This window comes from Canis lupus, chromosome 1 (assembly GCF_011100685.1).
Source record: "Canis lupus familiaris isolate Mischka breed German Shepherd chromosome 1, alternate assembly UU_Cfam_GSD_1.0, whole genome shotgun sequence".
NCBI lineage: Eukaryota > Metazoa > Chordata > Mammalia > Carnivora > Canidae > Canis > Canis lupus.
In genome coordinates, this window is record NC_049222.1 from 31,342,678 (window position 1) to 31,367,174 (window position 24,497).

Sequence of the window (24,497 nt, forward strand, 5' to 3'; positions counted from 1 at the left end):
AGCAAAGTTTCATTTAGAAATTGAAGCTGCAAATATTAAATGCAGATGTAACATTGGCTGACCAACAAAGAGATCCACATTGCTCTGCTAAAGTGGCAGGGACAATTCTCCCTTTAAAACTCCCTGGCCTCCTATTACACGGGGTTTGGGGCCACATTGAAACCATATAAAGCATGATGTCTCTAATCCCAAATGTCAAGGGAGTTTCAAGCCTGGGGGAACCGGCATGATTGGAAACCTGTAAGGGAAAAGAGTCCATGTATCTACGAAAAGAGCATTGACCTGATAGCAGAAGCCACTTGTTTATTGTAGTTACATAGTCACATTACTAAGTGATAGCTCAATGGGCCTCGTGCAGAGAGGATGGCAGCCTTGCGGGGTGGAGCTCAGTGCAAACACTGTTCTGGATGGAGCAGCCTTCTTCCTTTACCCCTCTGTCTTCTCTTCCTTCTGTTCATCTTCCTTTTCCCTCTCTTCTTCATAGTTTTCTTCAGGAAAAATACATTAGAAAGAGTTGTACATGTTTATCAACAAAAATGGGGGAAGGTGAATCAAATGAGACTGTCTATCCAGTGAGGACAGAAAATCAGATTTAACATGCCACAGCATCATTTAGTAATTGATGTTCCAACGAGAGAGCTTCCTTAAGCACCCACTACAGTCATGTAGAGATGTTCAGAGAGAGAGAGAGCAGCTGGATGTGAAGTAAGAAAGCCACAGGGCCAGCTAGCCCAAGATGACTTTGGAGAACATGGTGGGGAAACTGGGCAGAGTGGGGTTGTCTTGTATGTTCATTTTGGGATGTAAAGTAAAAGCATCACCTTCTTGCCTACTCTGCTTCCTGATATACAAATCCAGAAGCTACTTAATTTTTTTTTCAAATATAATATGTCGACCCTACCTATCAAAGAAGAGATAGGCATTTGAAATTATTCACTGTGTCCTTCCTGAGCTTCGAATTTTACCTTGGAAAGCAGACAATGGGTGTTTATCTTAGTCTTCTAATGAGAAAGGATAACATGCCTACTATAAATACAAATAAGTTTTTGTTGTACCATAAACATGAAGAATTCTTTCATCTGAGCTCCAGCCCACAATAATAAAAGGAGAAAATAATGTCAGTTCTCAGTGATTGGCTGGGACGACCGGAAAGGGCTCCATGTTCCATCTACTTCAGCGAATCAAAGCTGTACACGTGGTCCCGTGTCACAGACTTTCTGGAAGACACCTTGAAATCAGTAAGGAAGCAGTTGAGTCCTCTCTTCAAGGAGTTGCAGAAGAATATCAGTGCCAGGATAATAGGTAAGAGCTCGTGCTGCTTCTGTTGCAGGTTCATCACGAAGGTGGTTCCGGATCTAGAGTGGATAATACAAGGTTAGGAAGCAAAAGTCTTTTATACCTGTGTAGTAAAACTTTATTTCCTTTGTTTTTCATATCTCCTTTCAAATGTAGTGAATATCCACTGAGAGCAAAAATATTCATCTTCAAAATGGGGAAGCTAGTTCATTTTAAATAGGACCGTCTTAATGCCATGCCAGTCAGTTGTTAACCTGGACCAAACTCTGAGGGTTTGCTAACCCAGAGGGCTCTGCCCCTTTTCCCACCACAATTTGCTCTAAAAGTTCAGGTATTCTTAGACACAGCGCCCATTACTTAAATTGTTCTACAATGTTGTTTTGTGTATTTTCCATATAAAATACTCGATTTGGTGATGGGCTCTATGGTCCTCTGTTGAGCCTGTTGGACATCACTGAATTTATCATCCCATTTGCACTCCCTACTCATGACTTATTTATCACACTAGAGTCTTGGAAACCATATTCTGTGTCAACCAGATCTTCCCCTAAATCAGTCCATTCATTATAATGAAGTTTTTTTTTGTTTTGTTTATTTATCATCTGCGCAAAGGACCCCCCATTTTTATTACCTATTCAATTTATCCTTAACTCTTCCCATCTGACTAAAATGCCCTCAAAATCAAGTCATTAATAGTTATGCCTCGCTTCCTTCTTCCCTCCCTGCCCTACTTATTATTAAGGTCCTATTGCCACAATTTCTGTCTACACAAGAGCTATAGCACACAAGTATGCATGGATATATTTTATGTCAATTTATGTTCTGCATTGCTTTACATAAATGCCTCCAAAACAGGGAGTTGTCTTCATGGTTTGATATACTATCCACTTGACCACATTTAGCAGATGTTCAACCAATATTTAAAAATGGTCATAAGAATATAAATCGGGAGACATTATTTCTCCTGTTTTTGTTTTTGTTTTTGTTTTTTCATAGATACCAAGGACCAAAGAGAAAAGCAGGAAAAATTAGCTTTTTCAAGATAGAAGTATTTTTTTTTTAAGGAATTCTTTTTTCCTTTTCTATTTTTATTTTTTTAAATATTTTATTTATTTATTCAGGAGAAACACAGAGAGGAGAGAGAGAGGCAGAGACACAGGCAGAGGGAGAAGCAGGCTCCATGCAGGGACCCCGACGTGGGACTCGGTCCCAGGCCTTCAGGATCAGGCCCTGGGCTGAAGGCAGCGCTAAACTGCCTAGCCACCCAGGCTGCCCGATAGAAGTATTTTTTTGATGATATTTATTTGTAAGCTATGAGAATTTAAATGGAATAAAATTATTTGCATATAAATGCACATTGTTCAAAATATTAAAAAACTATAAAACATGTCTATGTAACTACAGATGTATATTATTTGCTGTAGACTTAAAGTATTTATGTACTTGAGCACAAACATACAGGGGAGGGAGGAGGAAGTTTTGGTGGGATTGAGAATCTAAAATTTAAACTTAAAAGGTTTATGTTCACATCTTCTCTCCTTATTGTCCAATTTATAGATTCTATTTAATATCAGCCTTACCAGGGTAGGTACTTTTGCATATGTTTTACATTTAGTTACTCTTGCTCAATTTATATTTTATCATGGTGGATAATTCCCATGGCATAATAGAATTTTAATTTTTATTCTTCACATTTTTTATCTACTAAAAAGCACCTGTGAGGACTGAGTTGTTTTCTTCTTGATCACATCTCCTACATAAATTAATTACGAGGCATATGGCTTTATATATTTACAGGGCAATTTACTTTTGACAACATGAATATGGCTAACATTCTGGATAACCAAGAAATTTCACAAGCTCTGGCTGATGGATTGATGGAACTTTCAAAAGATAATTCTGTAAGTGTTTTTTTGAAGAACATAAACTTTAAAAACCCAACACTAAATACATTTTTAGTTTGCTCTTATTTGTGTGTGTGTATGTGTGTGGGGGGTACTCCTTTGGAGGCACAATTTCCCTGAGAAATTACATCAGGTCAGTCACTGAGAAATTCTGGGCCCAAGATGTATTATATATAGGAAATAGACAAGTGGGAACATCTTCTAGGTTATTTAAAACTTCATTACACCATGCATTGTTTTCTGTCTCGTGATTAATTTCAGTCGGAAGTGACTTCTTTAAACAACATGTTAGTGGCTTTATGTTTCACATAAACATTACTCAACGGTTTAAACAATTAATAGTATGATAGGAAAACCAAGAAAGCATGAAATCAGATGGAAAAAGATGAAAGGCAAAGAAGGCTGGCTGAGAGGGGAAGAGAAAGAGAATGCGAAAGAAAAGGAATAAATAAATCAATAGTTTGGGGGCAGGCATGGGGAAAGTGTGAAGAAGCATTTTTATCAGAAGCCAATCTTGGGGATCCCTGGGTGGCGCAGCGGTTTGGCGCCTGCCTTTGGCCCAGGGCGCGATCCTGGAGACCCGGGATCGAATCCCACATCGGGCTCCCGGTGCATGGAGCCTGCTTCTCTCTCTGCCCCTCTCTCTCTCTCTCTCTCTCTGTGACTATCATAAATAAATAAAAATTAAAAATATATTTAAAAAAAAAAAAGAAGCCAATCTTGGCTACTCTCCCAGAAAAGTCAGTCCACACATCAGGAAATAGGAGAGTTTACAGGCCCCCTGTCTGCCTCGAGACAATGGCGAGGCTCTAGGACCATGAGCTATGCAGCTGTGGGCTGGGCAAATTGAGAGCAGGACAGGACGACGGGGGTGGGGGGTGGGGGGGGTGGTGGTATTAACATAATGATGCTATATATACAAGGTCTTTAGTTCTCCACGAAAGATTCTCAATCCTTCTCTTCTTCTATAGCAATTCTACTCTGTGGGTAAACTTAACATTGCCTTTGTACGTGGGTCTGCCCTGGTTTCAAGTTGGCTGTCTGGGTCAGCAGCTGGCATCTCCAGAGTCAGCCGTGCAGAGTGCGGAGTCCGAGAAGCTGCCGTTAGCCACGATTTGTCTTCTCTGAAGACCCAGCTTCTCACTTTCTAGCTACCCACTGGCAGCCCACCAAGTACAGCCTCCCCCACCCCCTGGGTGGCAGGGGGGCTTTGCTGATACATTGATTAGGGATGTTCACAGGGATGACCCTGAGGTCTTAGAAGATCTTGCCCTGTCTCCTGAAAGACTAAAGAATTACTAAACGTGTTTACTCTAATTTCAGTGTACTTACTGCCAAACGAATTATTTTAAAATCATCTTGTATGATGTAATTTCATGGGTGCTCACACTGGTAGCCTGAGAGGAAACAGGATGTGGAGGTGTCCTAGTCTGTTGTGCCTGGTCATCCTGCTGCTACATCCCTCATCCCCCCAGAGACAGCAGGACCCCCGTTCCCCGAGTGGCCTTGGTGCTGACCTGGGCCACCTTGGGCCACGTGGTTCCAAAGATCTTGAGACCCTCCTGCAAGACCTTGACATCCTAACTGGATTGTGACAATAAGAGAATCGGGAATAACTACAACCCATTTTTAGACTTTAATCGAATAATACTTTGCTTTCTAGCCTCTTAATTAGATAGAAAGAAGACGACACTACCAAAAATATGTTCTCTTTCCTGCTGCACTTGTATTGGTCCGTATTCCAGATGAATGTTTTAATCAGAAATTATCTCTTTTTTTTCTTTTGGTGTTGGGGGGGTGGATTTTTTTAGGACAAACCTCTGGAATTTTTGTCAGATTTTCTGCTGAAGAAATGTGGTAAAGGGAGCCAGGATCTTGAAGAAAATGTTATTCCGACAAAATGTGACCCAAAGGCAGCGTTCAGTTTACTCCCAAAGGTAAAGTTATTGCTGCAATTTTAAGCCATTATTTCCCTGTACATTAGACACATGTGGTTAAGAAATCCATAAACAATAAGGGTAATTCTACTTGGAAAGCTTTCAACTTGTCATTTCCCCTAAGAACTTCCCTTTCATGGATTATTATTAAAAAGGGTGTTTTGTAGTTTCATAACAAGAGTGACATTTAAGCCCCTTGAAAGCGGAAGGCACGCACATCTACCGGAGTGGCACCGTCCAGGCACAGGAGAAGAGTCAGCAGTTTGCATCATGCAGCTCACCCAGTGGAGTCCTGGGACAGACTAAAGAGAAACTGTTTTCATTTGCAGCCCAGGACACTTTTTTGGTGAAACTAGGACACACCGGGGCTGCCCACAGTCATTGCTTTGAGGTAGATAAAGTCTGCACAGAAGCAGAAGATGTGGCATGACTGGTGCCTATTAGCAGGATGTGCGAGAGGGGGCGGGAACACCAAAATGAGTATCCAGATTTCTCTTCTGCTTTTCAGAGGCCTTTTGCCTTATTATAGCAGCTATTATCCTCTGAGGTTCTTGGGTTTTAGTCTCCCCAAAAGGTGGATGTTATCTCCATCCATCCTTCAGCCTTTGGAAAGCCTTTGAACAACAGCTCTCAGGATTCTAGTACCACTCACTTTCCCTTGCTTCACTAAAGAGGATGCTCAACATGCAACCACATCACGTGGGTTCCAAATTCTTCCAAGGCCCTTACAACATCTGCATCATCCCCGACCTGTGGAAACATCACTGGAGTTCTTCCACCCACCATTCTTCCTGAGAACAAAGCTGTCACCCCCAAGGCCAGACATACAGACTCCAGAAATGTTCATCTTTGAAGCAAGGAAACTTGAAGGAAGCGATGGGGACAAAATGACCAGTGCTTCCTCTTCTAAAGTGTTTCTTTTTTAAAGATGTATGTATGTATGTTTTTATTTATTTATTTATGACAGAGAGCATGAAGCGGGGCAAGGGCAGAGGAAGAGGGAGAAGCAGGCTTCCCGCTGAGCAGGGAGCCCGATTTGGGGCTCAATCTGGGATTCTGGGATCATGACTTGAGCCTAAGGCAGATGCTTACCCCACTGGGCCACCCAGGCACCCCCTGAAGTGTTTATTTTACATTTGAAAGACGTGACAATAGATGAAAACCATCTCTGGAAACTCTAACACCTACAATGGTCACTTGGAGCATTTCCTCACAGGCACAGAAATGAAAAGTAATTGCTTCTGAGAGAATTGTTTTAAAGACCCTTCCATAGGGAATTCTGTAAGAGGGATTTGGATGTGCCTGCCAAATCCAGGACCAGACACACACACATGGAGCTATGTCTGAAGGCAAGACCAGACAGGGCATACCTTCCACCCAGAAGGCCCAGACTCTGCCCAGATAGATGTATATGTGTGTGTCTGTCTGTCTGTCTGTCTACCTACTTACCTACTATCTGCCCATCAGATCCTACCTATCCACTACTGCCTCATCAGTTGTCACTCCTGGTTTTGTGTAGCTATAGTGTTTACACTGATACTGTATAACCATGGCGACAGGCTACAGCCAGAATCAGAGCTGTTCTTGAGCTGTATCTGTCATTTTCACAACTATTTCGGGCCCCTAATTCAGGCAGCTGAATGACTTCTGGGAGAAGTATCAGCAGTAACTAGGATGTATCTGGACAAGGCAAGCAAGCTAGGAAAATTCTTACCATGTAAGTAGAGGTCTGCCTTATATGTCACGGAGAGATCCAAGGCAAAGACTCACCAGCCCAAAATAATGGTTCCTTTATAAATGTGCCAAGTTTGTTGTTCCTGTTACTTCTTCTGAATTCACACCTGAAAATAAAATAAGGGATGAAATATTTTTAGAAATAGTCTTAGGGGCTCCTGGGTGTCTCAGCCAGTTAAGTGTCCGACTCTTGATTTTGGCTCAGGTCATGATCAGGTGGTGAGATGGAGCTCTGTGCTGGGTGTGGAGCCTGCCTGAGATTCTCTCTCTTTGCTCTTCCCCCTTCTCTTTCCAAAAAAAAAAGAAGGCTAAAATTTTTTAAAAACCTAGATGGATTGTATACAATGAAAAAACTTGCTATTTTTAGATTCAAACAAAATTACTATGCCAAATTAATTTCCTTTTTTCCCCCAAATTAATTTCCTATCCACAAAGAAAACTTTATATTTAATAAAAATAGCTGCTGCTGAGCCAGAGGTGAAATGAAGCCCCAGTAGGAGTGAGCAAGTTCCACCTAACCGGGGTGGTCTAAGGGGCCAGGCCAACACCTGAGCTGAGGGGCTCAGCACTCCTGTGAACCCGTACAATAGGATGGCGTCCTAGACCCGGCTGTCTCCCTGACCTGTGAGATCCACGTTCGATTCTGTACTATTTAGGTCCTCTTACTCTTGGGCCAGTTTGAATTTAATTTTCATTTCATGTCTGCAGCCACTTCTACCCATACAACAGCCAGTGTCACCACGGGCTACTTGAAGTTTTCATGCCTCTCTATAAGTCACCAGCACCAAGATTTATTCTGAAAGAAGAGAATGTGTTTCTTTCGCAGAAACTGAATGATTTTATCAAAATTCAAAGTAGATCCCCACCGCCCAGCATATGTGTCAGTGAACGGCAGGCTGACGGGACAGCCACAGAGCAGGGAAGAGAAAGGGTGGGGGAGACTCTGGGGCAGCTGCGCATTGCTCAGGCTCAGGGGGTCCTCCTGCCCCCCAGGCAGGAGCTGGCTGCCTGCGGCTTGGGCCCTGGGGCTCTGACAAAAGGCTTCAGGCAGCCGTAAAGAACAGCTACAGATACTAACTAAAAACTCCATTTTGCCTGAGGGAGTAAGGGAATAAAACAAGTCTCGGCTGTAAATTGATGTTTTTTTTCAAGTCTCACCCCTAGATCTCAAGGGGTTACCATGAGTACTTTTATCTTCCACCAGGAAGGGCAGCAGTGTGGCCAGGAATCACCCATTAGCTCTCACCACCAACGCAGGGCTATTGTTCCCCTGTTAGAGTGGACCCTGCAGGCAGCAGGTGGGACTATTTTTTATTTTACTTTATTTTATTTTATATTTTATTTTTTTATTTTTATTTTTCGAGAGAGATAGAGCCAAGGGGTAGGGGGGAAGGAAGAGAGAGAGAGAGAGAATCTTAAGCAGGCTCCATGCACAGTGCAGAGCCTGACGCAATCTCCATCTCATGACCCTGAGATCATGATCTGAGTGGAAACCAAGAGCCAGTGGCTTAACCAAGACTGAGCCACCCACGCATCCAGGACTGGTTTGTTTGGTATTTTTTTAATGTGCTAATTTATATGGAAGCTACAAGAACAACTAACAAAGAAAGTGAAAAAATAATTAAGCTATATTTAAATGTGGGAACAGGTCCAGAGAGAGCATGTGAACTGTTTCTGACACATTTTTATTAGATTAAAAAAAGAAGTGGATTTTACAAAGTGCTGTGAGCTTTTTCTTCTGGCAATTTTAAACATAAGATAAGCCATGTGCCCTCAACTGACAAGTGACAGAGCAGAATGAGGCAGAAGCCTGGAGTGTGTGGGATTTCGGGAGCCTTGGAGGAGCTGCTGAGGAGCCGTGTCACTCTCCTGCCCCCCAAGGGAGAAGGGGGTTTTCCTGAATTTCATTTCTCAAGTGTAATGTCATTTTTAGGAAGCTAAAGGTTATTTTTTTTTAAACATAAGCTTTAATTTAAGAGAGGCATCAAATTTGTCAAGTGCTTAATTAATTTTGTCTGGGGTACAGTGGCGTTGAAGGCAGGCAGCTAGCTGTTGGAGGCCTCCTGTGGGCACAGCACCCCCTGGGCATTCAGACATCCCAAGGTCTGCCCCCACATAATCAAGTCTGCATTTAATTCTCAGGAAAGAAATGTTATAGAAGACAGCCCTCAGGACACAAAATCAAGTCTCAGCAAAAACGATCCAAACTTGGAGATGCTGGTTAAACTGGTAAGCCGATCACTACACAGAATTTTCCATTTGCTTTGCTCCTGACCAAAAGAAAAAGACAAGGGAACAAACAAACAAACAAACAAACAAAACCCTTCAGTCTTTATTCTGATTAGTTCTTTTTTTCTTGAAAGTTTCCCTTAAGGGGAATTTTAAAAACCTAAATATAATTCAGGGAATCCACTGGGTAGATTTTTCTTTTGAGAAAGTCTTGGTCTGAGAAGTCAAACTAAGAGGATGGCAGTGTAACATCTTGGGGGTAAGAGCTGTCTCTGTGCTACTCTGCTTTCTAATATAACACGAGGACAGAATTTAAAGAAATGGCACATGGACATAAAGGGTCACAATTTCTAACACCTCCTAGCTGGTGGTCTGAGTTCTAGTCTGAGGATAATCAATATAACTTTGAGGGCCCAGTCCTTCTGTTTATAAAAGGTAGTATGTGGAGGAGGCTGCAGACAGGCCAAAGCTTGTTCTGTCCTGCCCTGACATGCAGTACGTGCACACCTTTTTGCCTTTCTTCATCACACATTCACAAATTCATCATCATATTTTCGTTCTCAGAATCCTTTAAGGTAGACATTAGCAACCACGTTTTGTAGACGAGGAACTCCAGTAAGAACACTTAAATCGCTTCCCTAAGGTCAGACAGCCGGGGGACAGGGGAGAAAGAAACTTGAATTCCGTGGTCTGGAGCTCAGCCCTGGAGCTCCTACCCCAGCGCCTCTGTACGCTGGGTGAATCCACCTGCTACAGGTGGTGAAGGCGTGGACCTTGTGGCGTGGGCACTGGTGCACCCTCAGATCCACCCCCAGGATTCACTACAGACAGGGGGTTCACATTCACATGGTGCCATGAAGAACATTGTCTCATCCCGCTACTGGTCATAACACCTGACGTTGGTTTTAAGACAACAAGGAAAGGTTTGGCAACTGAAGCCTTAATTCAAAATGATTACAAATATTGGAAGACTCCAAAAATTTTTTTAAATGTATGCAAAAAAAAGTAATATGGGTTCCAAGACAGCTGCCAGGTGGGATACAAATGTTTTATTTTTATTTTTCTAATTCATTAGGTAACACTTAGCTGAAAACAGTGTGTTTATAGTATTCCATAGAGTGAGTTTTTGGAATTTTCTCCTAAATTACTTTTACATTTTAATTTTGGTTCATGAATTTATGGTATGATTTGTTTTGGGTGAAGTTCACATTATTACACTTAGTATTGTCATATTTTATTTGGGGCAGTTTGGGGCATACTAGGGTTGGAGGGGAAAAATTGTGTTCTAAGTTCAAATATAAGGCCATTACAATTCTAAAATTTAAATATTATAATTGTTTTCTGTTGTAAAGATACTCATTTTTCAGTTTTTGAAAAGTACAGATAAAAGAAAAAGAATTAACCTATTCCCAGTACTGAACATTAGTTGCCCCATATGTGTAAATGGCATACATAATAATAGGGTGTGGAATTTCTTTACGCCAGTGAATGACTTTTCCCTCTGCATTAAAGGATAAAACAGGACTTTCAAACGTAGATAACATTTGGCAACCTAGCCAGATGCATTCAGTTCCATTTTAGGGTCCTTTTTCCTAAATGCTGAAAGAAGTGCATGAGTTTTGTGTTTCATAGATGCCTCTGAGAAGCGGGTTAGTTGTTAATGAGAGGGCTGGCTCATGTCAGTGCTGCCGTCTGCAGAATAATCAATACAACGGTATAAATCAATAAAACATGGGGGAAAAGAAATAGGAAAGCAGTCGAGAGAGGGCACAACCCAAAGGCTTCCTCACTGGACGGTCACTGCCGTGAAGGCAGGACTGTGCTCGCACCACGTGTGGTCAGCACCGAGCCCACGTCACCGACAGATGGACAGTGGGGCGGGGGGGGGGGGGGAGGTGGGTAAACGGGGGCCGCAGTCGGCTCTCAGGGGCCGAGACTCAGTCCCGTCTCCGCGAGGGCGATCGCTGGCCTGATGAGGGGCGGGCAGTGGTCCCGGGTCCTCGACGGTGCCCGGTCCGGGCCCCTTCCACGGCGCGTACTGCAGAGCCCAAGGGCGGCCCCTCGGTTCTCCGCCTCCTCTGAGACTGTCGCCCGGGGAGGCATCCTGTGTGCCTGGGGGTTCCGCCTGCCTCCGCACCGACCCGCTGGGAAGCGGTGGAGAGCGGTCCGGGAGCCCCTCTGGGGCAGGGCACCTAGTGGAGACCTGCAATCCGGAGAGGCGTCTACGCAAGGGCGCTTCTCCGTGCGGCCCGCGTCCGGGCCCTCTTCTCGGACGTTGTGCAGATGTTAAGTCTCAACAGGTAAGCCCCGAAGAGGTGTTTCTTTCAAAGAGTCCTTCTGCCGTCCGAGGCAGCCACGCCTCCGTGTTCCAGAAGCCGTCGGGAGGCTCGGCCTTGGCCCTTCCCGGAGCCCTGCGGCCGCGGGGCTGCGCGCCCGGGGAGCGGCCCCCGCCCCCGCCCCCGCCCCCGCCCCCGCCCGCCTCGCGGGCCCGCCCCGCTGCCAGCCTGGGGCTCGGCCGGGTCCTGTCGGGGTCCCGCTGGCGCCCAAGGCGGGAGGAAGGGGGGCTGCCTGGCCGGCTCTTCATCGCGGCGTCTGGCTGAGCGAAGGGAAGGAGAACGAAGGACTGCCGGGGCCAGGTCCGCAGGGTCCTGAGCCGGGGACCCCAAGGCGGGCTCCGGCCGACGAGCGCCCGCGGGCCACAGAGGAGCTGCTCGCGCCCCTCCCCGCGCGGGCCCAGCAGAGGCAGAGGACGGCGGCGGCCCAGCCCGGGCCTGGGCGGGGGCGGGGGCGCGGGCGGGGGCGCGGGGGGCGCGGGCGGGGCGCGGCGGGGGCGCCTCCCAGGCCACCTGCAGCAACCGCCGCGGGAATCAGGAGGACGGGACCCGCCCCGAGGCCCGCAGCCCCGCCGCAGCCCTGCCGGCGCACCTCGACCGCGGGGCACCTCCTACGTTTCGGGGTTGTCCCGCCGGCACGTCCCAGGCACGCTTTTCTCGCCCGGCAGGGGCAGGCAGTTTCTAGACCACCTGAGAGACAGGCTGCAGGAATGGGGCCCAGCCCACTGCGTGGCGGAAATATTCCTCAAGTTTGGAAGCCAGTTGAACACATAGACCAATTCCTTCAACAGTTACCCGGTTGTTCTGAGAACTACGGAGAAGGTAATGCTGGAGTTGCCATCCGAGCTTGAAAGGGAGTTTCGTGTGCAATCCAAAGGACTAGAATTCCTAAGAAAGACTTCTTCCCCACTCCTAGCTTCCAGTTCGCCGTGAGGTCTTTGAGGCCAGGGACCCGGACTTATCTAATCTTGTGTCCCTGAGGGTTCGCACAGTGCGTGATACAGCAGGACCTAGGAACTGGCTGTTGGACCGAACGGATCCTACAGATTGCCAGGCTTTCCCCCGCCCCAGGTACCCTTGGTTCAGTGAGAGAAAAACATTTAACACTTAGGTAGGGACGAGACCGAGAGCCCGGATTCTACTCTGCCCGCACAGCCCTCTGCGGCCTTGACAAGTTCAACTCTCTGATGGAGAAGAGGAATTAATATTCCATGTTTCTCAGAATAAAGAGGCCCAGTTTGTGAAATTTCACTCTGAAGCAAGGAATTTCTTGGTCTTCCACTCCTTGAGAGTTCGTTATGAACGATCTTCCTGTCGTGACTTAAGCTGTCCGTGGGCTGAGCGGGGATATGCAGCTCCCTTCTGTGTCATGCGCTGCTCTTGTTGGGATCTCTTCTGATGGCAGTGAGGTGTCTCTTTCTTCCCTCCCCAATTTGTATCAAAAGTGCAGCAGGTGAGGGTACCTTCCGCTGCTGCCAGTGTCTACTACATGCACTTTGGCTGTGTTCACCCATCCATTCTGAGGCCCTGGGGGGAAGGCCTGGCAACTGGAGGGCCTTTGAACAAGTCCTGACCTCAGACATCTTCTTTGCAGTATTCTTCTTGCTCCATTAGGGAGTTTAAATACTGCTGGACAACAGAATTATGTGAAAGGTTTATGAATAAGGCAATTTCATAGACCCAACCTTTAGGACAAGAATGGGGACAAAGTGTCACATAATATTGTAAACAAATTGATGCCAAAATTGTATAGTCAGGGATAATAATGTGTCTCTTTTAGCAGCGTGGGGCATGCAGAGAAGTAAGTACTCAGTAAATGTTAGCTATTAATATTACAACCAGTGTATATTTGACTTCTAGAAATTAGCATTACGGGCATCTTTTGGCACATATGTACTGAGAAAAATGAGGTGATTTCCTGAGTGCTCTAATGGTGATGAATGAAAACTATTTAAGGCAGACATTTAGCACAGTTACTATGGAAAACACAGTTAACAGCAGTATGACAGTGAATACTATTAATAGCTTTTTACTGTGGAGACAGCATTTACTGCCTGACAAGTACTCTGTGGATAGGATTTTCCCCCTCATCACCACAAGAGTTAGCTAGGATATCCATGTAAGACCAAGGCTCGGAGAAGTTAAATAACTTGACGGGGTCATGTAGAATTAAAGAGAATTAAATTAGATTTTTGATTTTAATCCAGACCTACCTGATTGCAGAGTTCATTTTGTCTGTACTAAGTTCACCGAATAGGGGATCCCTGGGTGGCACAGCGGTTTGGCGCCTGCCTTTGGCCCAGGGCGCGATCCTGGAGACCCGGGGTTGAATCCCACGTCGGGCTCCCGGTGCATGGAGCCTGCTTCTCCCTCTGCCTGTGTCTCTGCCACTCTCTCTCTCTCTCTCTCTCTCTCTCTCTCTCTCTGTGTGACTATCATAAATAAAAAATAAAAAAAAATTAAGTTCACCGAATAGGGTAATTTCGGATAAAATTAATACACTGCACTTAGTATATTAGGAAGCACCAATAGTACTAATAATACTTTGGTTAGATGTACTTGCTGCCCTTCTGCTTTGAGTGCTTCATAGATCATGCTTGCCTGGTGGAACAGAAGGCTTTTCAACCGTATTACAGAGCAAATTTTTGACATAATGCTCACCTTTAGTGCAGAGAAATGATACCAGCATTCTGTGCTTTCCTGAAGAGGCATGATAAGACCATTGCTACCAAAATGCTGAGGTAAGTTCTGAGGGAGCACACAGTGGGGGTGGCCCAAGGACAGGGCACACTTTGATCTTCAGGGAGCGACCAGGTTTCCCTTTTCTATGCCTTATGCAGCCTCGCAGAGCTGCTTTTGTACCCATCCCGAAGATTCGAAGAATATATTAATCTTCTCTATGCTCTGAGGCTTCACACTCCTGCAGAACACGTTGACCGTGGGGACTTGACCACTGCAATTGACCAAATCAAAAAATATAAAAGTTATATAGATCAGGTTGGATGCTGATGAGGGTTCGTTCATGTTCTTTAAAAATGTCACAATGCTTTGTGGTACTGACTCAAAGATCCTGAAATGCCTTATCCTTTCGTGGTGTTCTTTACTTCAAAGTCTTTCCTCCTTTTCATGTGAAACCATTGGGTTCAGTGATTTTTGAGCACGAAGGCAGCTTTTCTAAGCCACACAACAGGAGACAATGTTTTCAGGTATCTGTATAAGTGCAATAAAACTTTTATTTTTATGGAAGTTTGAAGAACTGAATATTTGGATTGATTTTTCTAGATAACTAAAAGAAAAAAGTAAAATCCTTTGTTTTTGAAGGTACCTCTTATTAATGAACTTGTCTGCCTCCGTAACTATAGCAATCATAATTATCCTCTGAAAGAATTTGGCATCTTGGAAAACAGGACTATCGTTCAGAAAATATAGTTGTGATGTGCATATCACATGGGCATCTGGGCTGAATGTAAACTGATAATATATATGCCCTGAAGATACTTTGTAAATACAGTCTTGTCACTTACCTCTTTGTTTTAAAACATTGGGGACACAAAATTGAGATTCTTATTAAGTTTATGAAAATACTGAGCCCTGTCTCAAGTGCCATAAAATATTTTAAACCTGTTTTTAATGTATAAAAACTTTCCAATTTTAGTTTGCTTAAAATCACTTTGTTTACTAGATGAAGCAAAACATCAGGATGAAAGATCAGCTGCCAGACATACAGAGAATCGTGCGGGGATGCCCGGTGCGTATTCTGACCTACTCATTACATCTCATGCTCGTGACTTTAACCTCACATCATTGGCAAAAGGAGACATGCAGATTTTGATTCAGCTAACATCTATTGAATGCCTGCTTCATGCCATGTGCCAGCAAGCTTTCACATTTCACATCCTTGATAGCTGTAAGGATGCATATGAGAAGAAGTGCAAGTGGACTTGACCCTCCCCCATAACTTTTCTACAGCCTCAGCTCCTTGATTGGTACTTCTGTGAACATGACCTCCTTTGGGGAAAGGGGCCATGACTCCTATTATTTTATACTTTCCTGTATATCGTGCCTGGTGTAGGATTCTGTACACTGAGGACATCTGAAAAAAATCTCAAGAGTCCTCTGTTAGTTATTAACTATAGGATATCATCTGGTTCCACTCTTCCTTCTTTCTTACTGCCTTGCCTCCCACTTCATGATCAAATCACACAAATCATCTCATAGTTCTGCAATTGCATTAGCCTTTCTCCACACACTTGTGCTTTGCCCATGCTTTTCCTTCTCTGAAATTGCCTTCTTTCTCATGCTATTGGATAAACTATTTGTCCTTTAAAAATCCAGTTCAATCATTACCTTCCTTGTAAAGTTTGCCAACATCTCCAGCTGTGAGTTCCCCTCTTCTTGGTATCCTACAGCACCCTGAAGATCTCTGTCATACTTTTTTTTTTTTTTACCACTCCTTAGTTCATGAGACTGAAGCTCCATCAGGTATGAGCTATGATTTATATCCTCTAATGTTTGGCATATAGTAGGAACTCGATATATGAAATATGTTGAATTAAGGTACCAACTTTTTGGAAATATTTTTATTTGGTCAAATTGGGGAAACAAGATGGAGCTATTTTGTTTGAATTTAGATCTGCAAATTTTGGTAGGGAGAGTGGAGTTGACTGGATTACAAAAAGTCCAAAATCTTGGAACTCACAGAGCCCGATCTTACTTCTGAATCACTGTTCACACCAAGTGATCCTCTCATGGTTAAATCAGTACAAGGGCCAGCTTCTGAATTTTTAACAATCCATTCTTTTCCTTTCCTTGATCCCTTCTTACATGCTCCCTACCACCCCCCCTCTTTTTTTTAATACTAGGAAAGCATTTAAAGCATTTATAAATAAAACCATAATTTCTGGTACTTTTAAGAATTGGACAACACCATCAAATATAGTTTTCATTCTGAGTTCTGTGGACTTTGTAAAGAAAACCCATTTTGTCAATAATAAAAATATTCACTTTTTAATAATTCAACAGAGTTCTACTCAACACAGTTTCTGGGATATAGAACAGTTCTGCAGGAGTGGAACTTTTTATTTTCTACAAATTTATGAATGTTTCTAATTTTGTTTTTGATTTCACAGCCTCTATCAGAAGAAAACAGATATTTGATTAGGGTACAAGATGTAGCCCAACTTCACTGCTGTGATGAGGCAGTAAGTTTCCCTTTAAGGTAAACATTCAGCTATCCTATGGCTGTGACTACGTCTTGCTCATTTTGTACATGGGATTCAGTAATCTATGTATTGGACTGAAAATGTAACACACACATTCCTCTGAAGCATTGTAAGGTGCTTTATGACCTTACTCACATTCCAGGCAGAAACTGGATAGAATGTGAGAAAATACATTATCTCTGCCAGAATCACAAACTGCGTAGAGTCAGGAATTCTGAGGATGGTCATTTTCCTACTGAAAGAAGATCCAAGTGTTGTGGGTATCACACTAGTGATTTGCTCAACTATAAGAAAGAGAAGACTAGTTAATTATCCTCAAAGAGTTACTGAGGTTAGTATTAAAAAGATCTCACCAAGAGACCACCATATATTGAGGTCTCACCATATCTGTTTTGCACAGTGCTCACAGTAGTGTAAGAACAAAAGATGGGAGGGGTGCTAATTTCTGTAAGCTGGCAATCCCTTTCCTCCTCTATAACAAGGACCGGCAAACTTTCTTTGTAAAGGGTCAGATAGTAAACATCCTAGGTCTTGTTGGCCAGATGATTTTTGTGGCAACTACTAACTTCATTGTAGCACAAAAGTAGCAACATAATGATACATAAATAATGCAATCTTCATAAACAGTACAATACATAAATGAAAGAGCATGGCTGTGTTACAGTAAAATTTTATTTATAAAACAAGTGATGGGGCCATAATTTGCTGATACCTGCTTTAGAAAATTGTTTGCAAAACTATGTTCTCAATATTAATGGCAAAGATGACAACTCAGCAAATAGTAACCAAATGGAGAGAAATCAACTCCTTTAATTTGTCTAGCTCCAATAAAAGAAATAAAAATGGATTTGCCTGTTATTTCAATTAATATTTCAGTGAATATTTCCCAAAGATGTAGGTCGGTTGGCGGGGGGCGGGGGGGGGTGGTTGGAAGAAATCCAGGGCTTTCCCCTTTTTCTTGACTAGAGAAATGAAAAATCAAATGAAAATCAAATGACACAATTGTGTCACTTTTCTCATTATCATAGTGTTTTTGTTTTGTTTTGTTGTTTTTGTTCAGTAGCAATAGAAATGAGCTGTAGGGATGGAAGGAAACTAGCTATCAAACCAGCAATTCTAAGCACACTGGGGTGGTAGGAGATGTGCTAGGGATTATTCCAGTTTTTTATTATTAGAATTTATTTTATATTTGTTTTTAATATTAGAATTTATTTCTTGCCTACATAATTTACCTTCTCTCTAAAGAACTTCTTTTAACATTTCTTTCTAGGCAGATCTACTGCAATGAATTTCCTCAATTCTTGAGAGTCTTTATTTCTCTTTCACTTTTGAAGAATAATTTTGCTGGCTACAGAATTGTCTTTTCTTTCAACATTTTACTCTCTTCTTGTTTGCCTGGTTTCTGAAGAGACATCTGGTGTAATTCTTATTCTTGTTCTTCTTTGGTAAAGTGTTTTTTTTTTTTGTTCTTTTTTTTTCCCCCCCAAGATTTTATCTTTGATTTTCTGGATTTTGAATGTAATATGCCTAGGTGTAGAAATTTTGGTATTCACCCTGCTTGGTATTCTCTAAGTTTCCTGGACCTGTGGTTTTGGACTCTCAATAATTTTGGAAAATTCTCAGCCATCATCACTTCAGGTATTTCTTCTGTTGTTCCTTTGTCTTTTTTCTCCATGTGATGATAGTCCCATTATACATATGTACACCTTTTGTAATTGTCCCACATTTCTTGGGTAGTTTGTTCCTTTCTTTTTCAGTCTTTTTTTTTCTCTTTGCTTTTCAGTTTGGGAAGTTTCTATTGATGTATCTTCAAGCTCATTGATTCTTTCCTCAGCTATGTCCAGTCTGCTAAAGAGCCCATCAGAGGCATTACTCATTTCCATTTCAGTGTTTTTAAATCTACAATCTTTTAATTCTTAGTTTCCATTTCTTTGTTTCTATTACTCATCTGTTCTTTTGTTGCATGTTGTCCTCCTTTTTCATTAGAGTACTTGGCTTATTCATTATAAATATTTTAAATTCCTGATCTAATAATTCCAACAATATCCCTGCCATATAAGTCTGACTCTGATGCTTGATTTGTCAAACTGTTCTCTTTTCTCTTCGTATGACTTGTAATTTTTTTTGTTGAAAGCTAGACATGACATGTTAGGTGAAAAGAACTGATGTATGGCATCCCTGGTGGCTCAGCAGTTTAGCACTGCCTTCACTTCAGCCCAGGGCCTGATCCTGGAGACCCGGGTCCCTGCATGGAGCCTGTGTCTCTGTCTCTCTGTCTCTCTCTCTCTCTCTGTTTGTCTCCCATGAATAAATAAATAAAATCTTTAAAAATAAATAAAATAAAATAAAATCTTAAAAAAAAAAAGAACTGATGTAAACAGTTCTTCAGTGTGAGGTTTTGTTTATGTGGCTAGATATTAGCCTATTTTTACTGCTTGTTGTAGCTGTGGTATCAGAGGCTACAGTTTATTTTGGTATTCTTGTTTTTGTCTCCCCTGTTGTCACTAAGTTTCCCTAGAGATCCCTTAAATAGGGTCTGAGCCTTCTAGTTCTTATTAGCTGTAATCCCTTGTCATTATAAGGAATCCTTTTGATGTGGTGTCAAATGGGAAGGGAAGAAGAGTTCTATAATCTCATGATTAGGTCTTAATTTTTTAGTGAGCTGTGCCCCTGGGCTAGGACTCTCACAAGTGTCTTTCAGTCCTTTTTGTTTTGTTGTTGTACACCTCTAAGAGACAGGAAGGCTAGAGGGGCCTGGAGGTAGGTGTTTCCCTTCCCCCATATGGTTAGATTCTGGTAAAATAGTTTCCCTTGAGGTAAACTGTAAGGTTTACCCCATCTTTTCCTTTGGTAAAGAGAAGAGAACTTTTCCGGCACCATTTCTAAAAAGTTACCATTCCCCTCCCTATCAGGAATAATGAAAATATTTTTCTTTGATCTTCACAGTGAGAACCTAGTGGTGCTCCTGGAAGTAAAACTCCTGAAAGTTTTAAATTCATGCAAATGGAGAGAGAATGTTCCCCTAAGGCTAGGCTTCCAGGAGTTGCTACTCTCTTAAAGTAGTTCACACTGACTCTTAACAATTAGTCGGTTCTCCTTTAAATACTCTTTTTTGATGCTCCTCCAGCAAGGAGTTTCTGCTTCCAGTAAGCTGTGCTTCTGTCAGTGTCTCTCCAGCTTTTGGGGTGCTGGTTTCCCTTGTGACCTTAATTCACCGATACATCAGAGAAGAGTTGTTGATGCTGAGGTTTTCAGCTTCTTTTTTGTTGTGAGGTTGGAAGTTAGGACTTCCAAGCTCTTTACCTGTCCAACCAGAAACCAGATTCTCAATTATTAGAATTTAGGCTTGTTTTCAGTATTGGGACAACAGAGAGTACAATTAAGAATTTGAGGACAATGGGAGAATACTAAATTATTTTACCCTCTAATTATGAGGTACATTTATATTAAAATAGGTACTATCTCAGTGATTTGCCAAGCAAATAAATGTAAATGTAACTTTAACATTTAAAATTAAGTAAATACAAGATAGGTTCATATTCCAAAAAGTATTATAAAATATTTAGCCTGCAACTTTGTTTTCTATCATTTTGGAATGTCCCATAAAACTTAAGAAATCCCATTCCCATAACTTCCACTAGGGATTTCTATTCAGAGGAAACTCTGCTTATATTTATAATACTGACTCACATGAGTATAAGGCTTTATAATTTACCATATTTTTAAGTCAACGCTTTTATTTTTTATTGTAATCTCTACACCCAACATGGGGCTTAAACTCACAACCCCGAGATCAAGAGTCACATGCTCTTCCCACTGAACTAGCCAGGTGCCCCTATCATATTTTTAAAGTCTCTCATTTGATACACTCATTACAATCACTTGCTAAGGCATGTAGGACTGGAACAGTGTTATTGGTGAGAATCTGGATTTAAGTAAGTTTTCTGAGGCCACAGAAAAAGTGCTGGTCTGAAATTCAAAACCAAGTTTCACTGCTCTATCTACTGATTAGGCCAGCAGGTGAAAAAATGAACTGAACCTTCCTCTAAATAAATTCACCAGCTGAGTAGCACGTACTAGCCAAATTACTAATAGACAAGAGCTGTGACAGAAAAAAACAAGTAAATATTTACACCATAAATGAAAACATTTCCTCTGGGCTAGAGATGAAGTCATAGGGTCGTTTTAGAGCGAGGTGATTTGGAGCTATTGGTCTATGGATACAGCCCACAGTTTGGGGATATGTTAAGCTTTTATAATATGTAATTTGGAACTTTTTTTTTTAATTTTTATTTATTTATGATAGTCACAGAGAGAGAGAGAGAGGCGCAGAGACACAGGCAGAGGGAGAAGCAGGCTCCATGCACCGGGAGCCCGATGTGGGATTCGATCCCGGGTCTCCAGGATCACGCCCTGGGCCAAAGGCAGGCGCCAAACCGCTGTGCCACCCAGGGATCCCGTAATTTGGAACTTTTATATCATTTTTCCAGAAACACCAATTTGCATTGATGTGACTTAAGCCTGCTGGTTTTTATTTTTTTATTTTATTTTTATTTATGATAGAGAGAGAGAGAGAGGCAGAGACACAGGCAGAGGGAGAAGCAGGCTCCATGCACCGGGAGCCCGATGTGGGATTCGATCCTGGGTCTCCAGGATCACGCCCCGGGCCAAAGGCAGGCGCTAAACCACTGCGCCACCCAGGGATCCCAAGCCTGCTGGTTTTTAAACAGGCTTTTTATGTTCTTGTTGTTCTCTCTTCCTTCACTTGATGCAAAGGTGACAAAAGATGAAGCCCTCTAGGACTGGTAAATAGTGGCATGGCCTTGAATCACCGAAGGGAGACATCTACTTCTCAGACCAAGTCCTCTTGGGGAAAACCCCTATTACACTGCCCAAAATGCATAGTGTAAACATTCTTCTTAACCTTACACAAAGAGACCGGCAGTCACTTACCAAGGCAACTACATATTGGGGACTTCCCAGGGATACTGGCCTCTGGCTCTGAATCGATTCTTATCCTGGAAACTCAGAAAGCCGCTAGCATCAAAAGTCAGCGTGTGGATTTATAGGAGCTACAGTTGTGGTTCAGGTCGGCTCAGAGAACCTATAGCTCACTGTTGTCTGTTCATGCCCGAGGTTGTAAGATTCCTTTCAAGGTTTTATGTATTTATATAAGTTGGGTACTTCATCCTGTTGGCAGTCTAATACAATAAACAACAATAAAACATTTCTAGAATGATATTAGTAATTTAAACTGTAATAGACCTGTTATATTCTGCTGAGTCATTTGAACTATTTCTGAACAAGAAAAGAAACCCTACACAAGTTCAGGGGAAAAGAAATTGTACCCTTGGAACTGGTTCTTGGAGTTGGAGTTGGTTCTTTTGAATCTGCAGAAGTGGCTTTCTGAAACCCTATTAGGATCCATAGTTTCCACTTCTATTGCTTTATTATGTCAATATGAAAGGTGAAATTATTTACTTTGACATATGTAGAACTATTGTTAAGTTTTTAAAAAAGGTTCTGGTGTTTCTCATCTCTGCATGAAAATTGTTGGAGATCTTGAGGGCCTCCCTCCCTCGCTCCCTTCCTTCCCTATGCCCTCCCTTTCCTTCTTTCTTTTAAAGATTTTATCCACTCATTTTAAGGAGGGAGGGTGAGAGACAGTATGAATGGTGGGAGGAGCAGATGGAGAGGGACAAGCAGACTCCATGCTGAGCCTGACACAGGACTTGATCCCACCACCCTGAGATCATGACCTGAGCCCAAATCAAGAGTACAACACTTAACCTACTGAGCTGCCCAGGTGCTCCTTGAGGGTCTTAACTTAGTAAATGGCTTTTGAAAACCTTTTTTTTTTTTTTTTTTTTTAGAGATTTTATTTATTCATTCATGAGAGAGACACACAGAGAGAGAAGCAGACACAGGCAGAGGGATTAGCAGGCCCCATGCAGGGAGCCCAATGTGTGACTCCATCCCGGGACTCCAGGATCACACCCTGGGCCGAAGGCAGGCGTTAAACCGTTGAGCCACCCAGGGATCCCCCTGAAAACCTTTTTTTCTAGATAGAACAGATTTTAAATAGCACTCGCATAATCAGATTGAAATAATGAAAACCTCTTTGTGTCTTCAAGCCTCCTTCCCTGTTCACGTCCTCTAATTACAAGTGGCCTCAATTCCGAGATAATGTGCCTGCTCCTGCCCTTCCTTGGGCCAACCACCCGCTCGCTCCCTGTGGGTCACAAAATTGGGATCCTCTCCTTTACCTCCACCCCCAGTGTGACCCTTTCCAAAGGAAAAAGGTGATTACTTACCAAAGCAACCACCCCTTTCAAAGCCACTCCTTTAGAACACATTCTGATAATTCAGGTAAAACAGCAGAGTTTTATTATAGCTTTGAACATTTTTCTAAACTGGTACGAGAGGAGAAGTAATTGTTCTTCTTATTAGTTATACGGTAAAATTGCCAGAAAAGGACAATATGGGTGGGGTTCTCTTATCTACTTAAAGTGGCCATTCACCACATATAGACCATTACACACAGATTTAAATATCTCCTCCCAAAAAAAAAAAAAAAAAAAAAAAAAAAAAAAAAAAAATAAATATCTCCTCCCTTTCTTGCTTCCTCTCTTCCTCGTCACTAGTTCTATATGCACCATTATTGTCAGGATACCCTATCAACTTGATCTAGAATATGATTTCCTGTAAGACATCAGTATATGTGAAGCACCACACTCCTTCCAGCCTAAGTCATAACCACATAGACATGGAGAGAAAATGTGTGAGAAAGGCAAAGCTGGCTCTGGTGATTGGGTGACCACTGCATTTCTCCTTAACCATACACTTAACATAGCCAGTACCTCCTAACACTCTCCAAATAGCTGAACCTGAAATATAATAGTCTTCACCAGGACTCTGGATCCAATCCTTTGCCTAGCATGACACAGTTGTAACTAATAGATGGTTTAAATGCCTCACCACTCAAAGTGTGGTCTGCACATCAGCATTATAAGGGAGCTATCATAGATGCAGAAAATCTCAGAACTCTAGCTCTACTGCATCAAAATTTGCATTTTAACAAAAATCTCCAGGTAATTTAGAGGGACATTAAAGTTTGTACTGTGTATAAGTCAGAGCCATTGTCATATACAATGAATTCTAAATGGTAATTTTAGCAGCTTTTATGGACAGCAATCAGTTTTTTTTTTTTTTTAAGATTTTATTTATTTATTCATGAGAGACATAGAAAGAGACAGACACAGGCAGAGAGAGAAGCAGGCTCCATGCAGGGGGCCCGATGCAGGACTTGATCCCAGCTCTCCAGGATTACGCCCTGGACTGAAGGCAGTGCTAAATTGCTGAGCCACCCAGGCTGCCCATCAATCTGAAAGTTTTTGATAAAAATACATAAAACCTTTGACCAATCAATCCTACCCTCCACAGGCCTATTTGATAGAAGTAACCGTGTAAGGGATTTGATTTTATGTGAAGATCAGTTTATTCGAACATTGCACATAGTGGCAATAAAGAACTAGTGAAAGGAGGGAAGGGAGAAAAGAGACCCAAGTCTGTAAACAAAATCACTGAGCATCGGGACTCAGTGTTGAGTGTGCACCTTCAGATCAGGGTGTCATCCTGGGTCCTGGGATTGAATCCAGGGCTCCCTTCGAGGAGCCTGTTCTCCCTCTGTATCTCTGCCTCTCCATTTCTCATGAATAAATAAAATCTTTAAACAAAAACAAAGAACAAAATCACTGAGCATCAAAAGGGGAATAGTTGAATAAATGATGGTCTACCCACACCCTAAAGTATTATTTGGCCATTAAAAATAATAAAGGGGCA

At 42.5% G+C, this 24,497-nt stretch overlaps 1 protein-coding gene and 1 long non-coding RNA gene across 39 annotated transcripts in view; one reads left to right on the forward strand and one right to left on the reverse strand.

Moving 5' to 3' along the window:
* The window catches only part of ECT2L (epithelial cell transforming 2 like), an 80,215-nt gene that overhangs the window by 50,010 nt on the left and 5,708 nt on the right, over positions 1-24,497 (forward strand). For 3 of the 38 annotated variants that reach the window (XR_005353576.1, XM_038526155.1, XM_038526156.1), the window contains exons 11-18: positions 1,123-1,302; positions 3,094-3,197; positions 5,012-5,137; positions 9,014-9,100; positions 14,101-14,174; positions 14,274-14,430; positions 15,116-15,181; positions 16,563-16,651. Coding sequence is in view for 23 of the 38 variants with exons in the window: in XM_038526155.1 (XP_038382083.1) it covers positions 1,123-1,302; positions 3,094-3,197; positions 5,012-5,137; positions 9,014-9,100; positions 14,101-14,174; positions 14,274-14,430; positions 15,116-15,181; positions 16,563-16,651 (883 nt within the window). In the remaining 15 variants the exon portion in view is untranslated. Of the gene's footprint in view, positions 1-1,122; positions 1,303-3,093; positions 3,198-5,011; positions 5,138-5,858; positions 6,069-9,013; positions 9,101-12,101; positions 12,256-14,100; positions 14,175-14,273; positions 17,548-17,925; positions 18,979-24,497 lie in introns of those variants that run through there. The other 35 variants (XR_005353574.1, XR_005353573.1, XR_005353575.1 and 32 more) reach the window with 30 other exon arrangements.
* Positions 287-13,801, reverse strand: LOC119870739. The gene is made up of 4 exons (XR_005353588.1): positions 13,647-13,801; positions 6,852-6,978; positions 966-1,355; positions 287-488 (listed from the first exon to the last, which is right to left on the reverse strand). It is a non-coding gene; the product is annotated as an uncharacterized LOC119870739 (long non-coding RNA).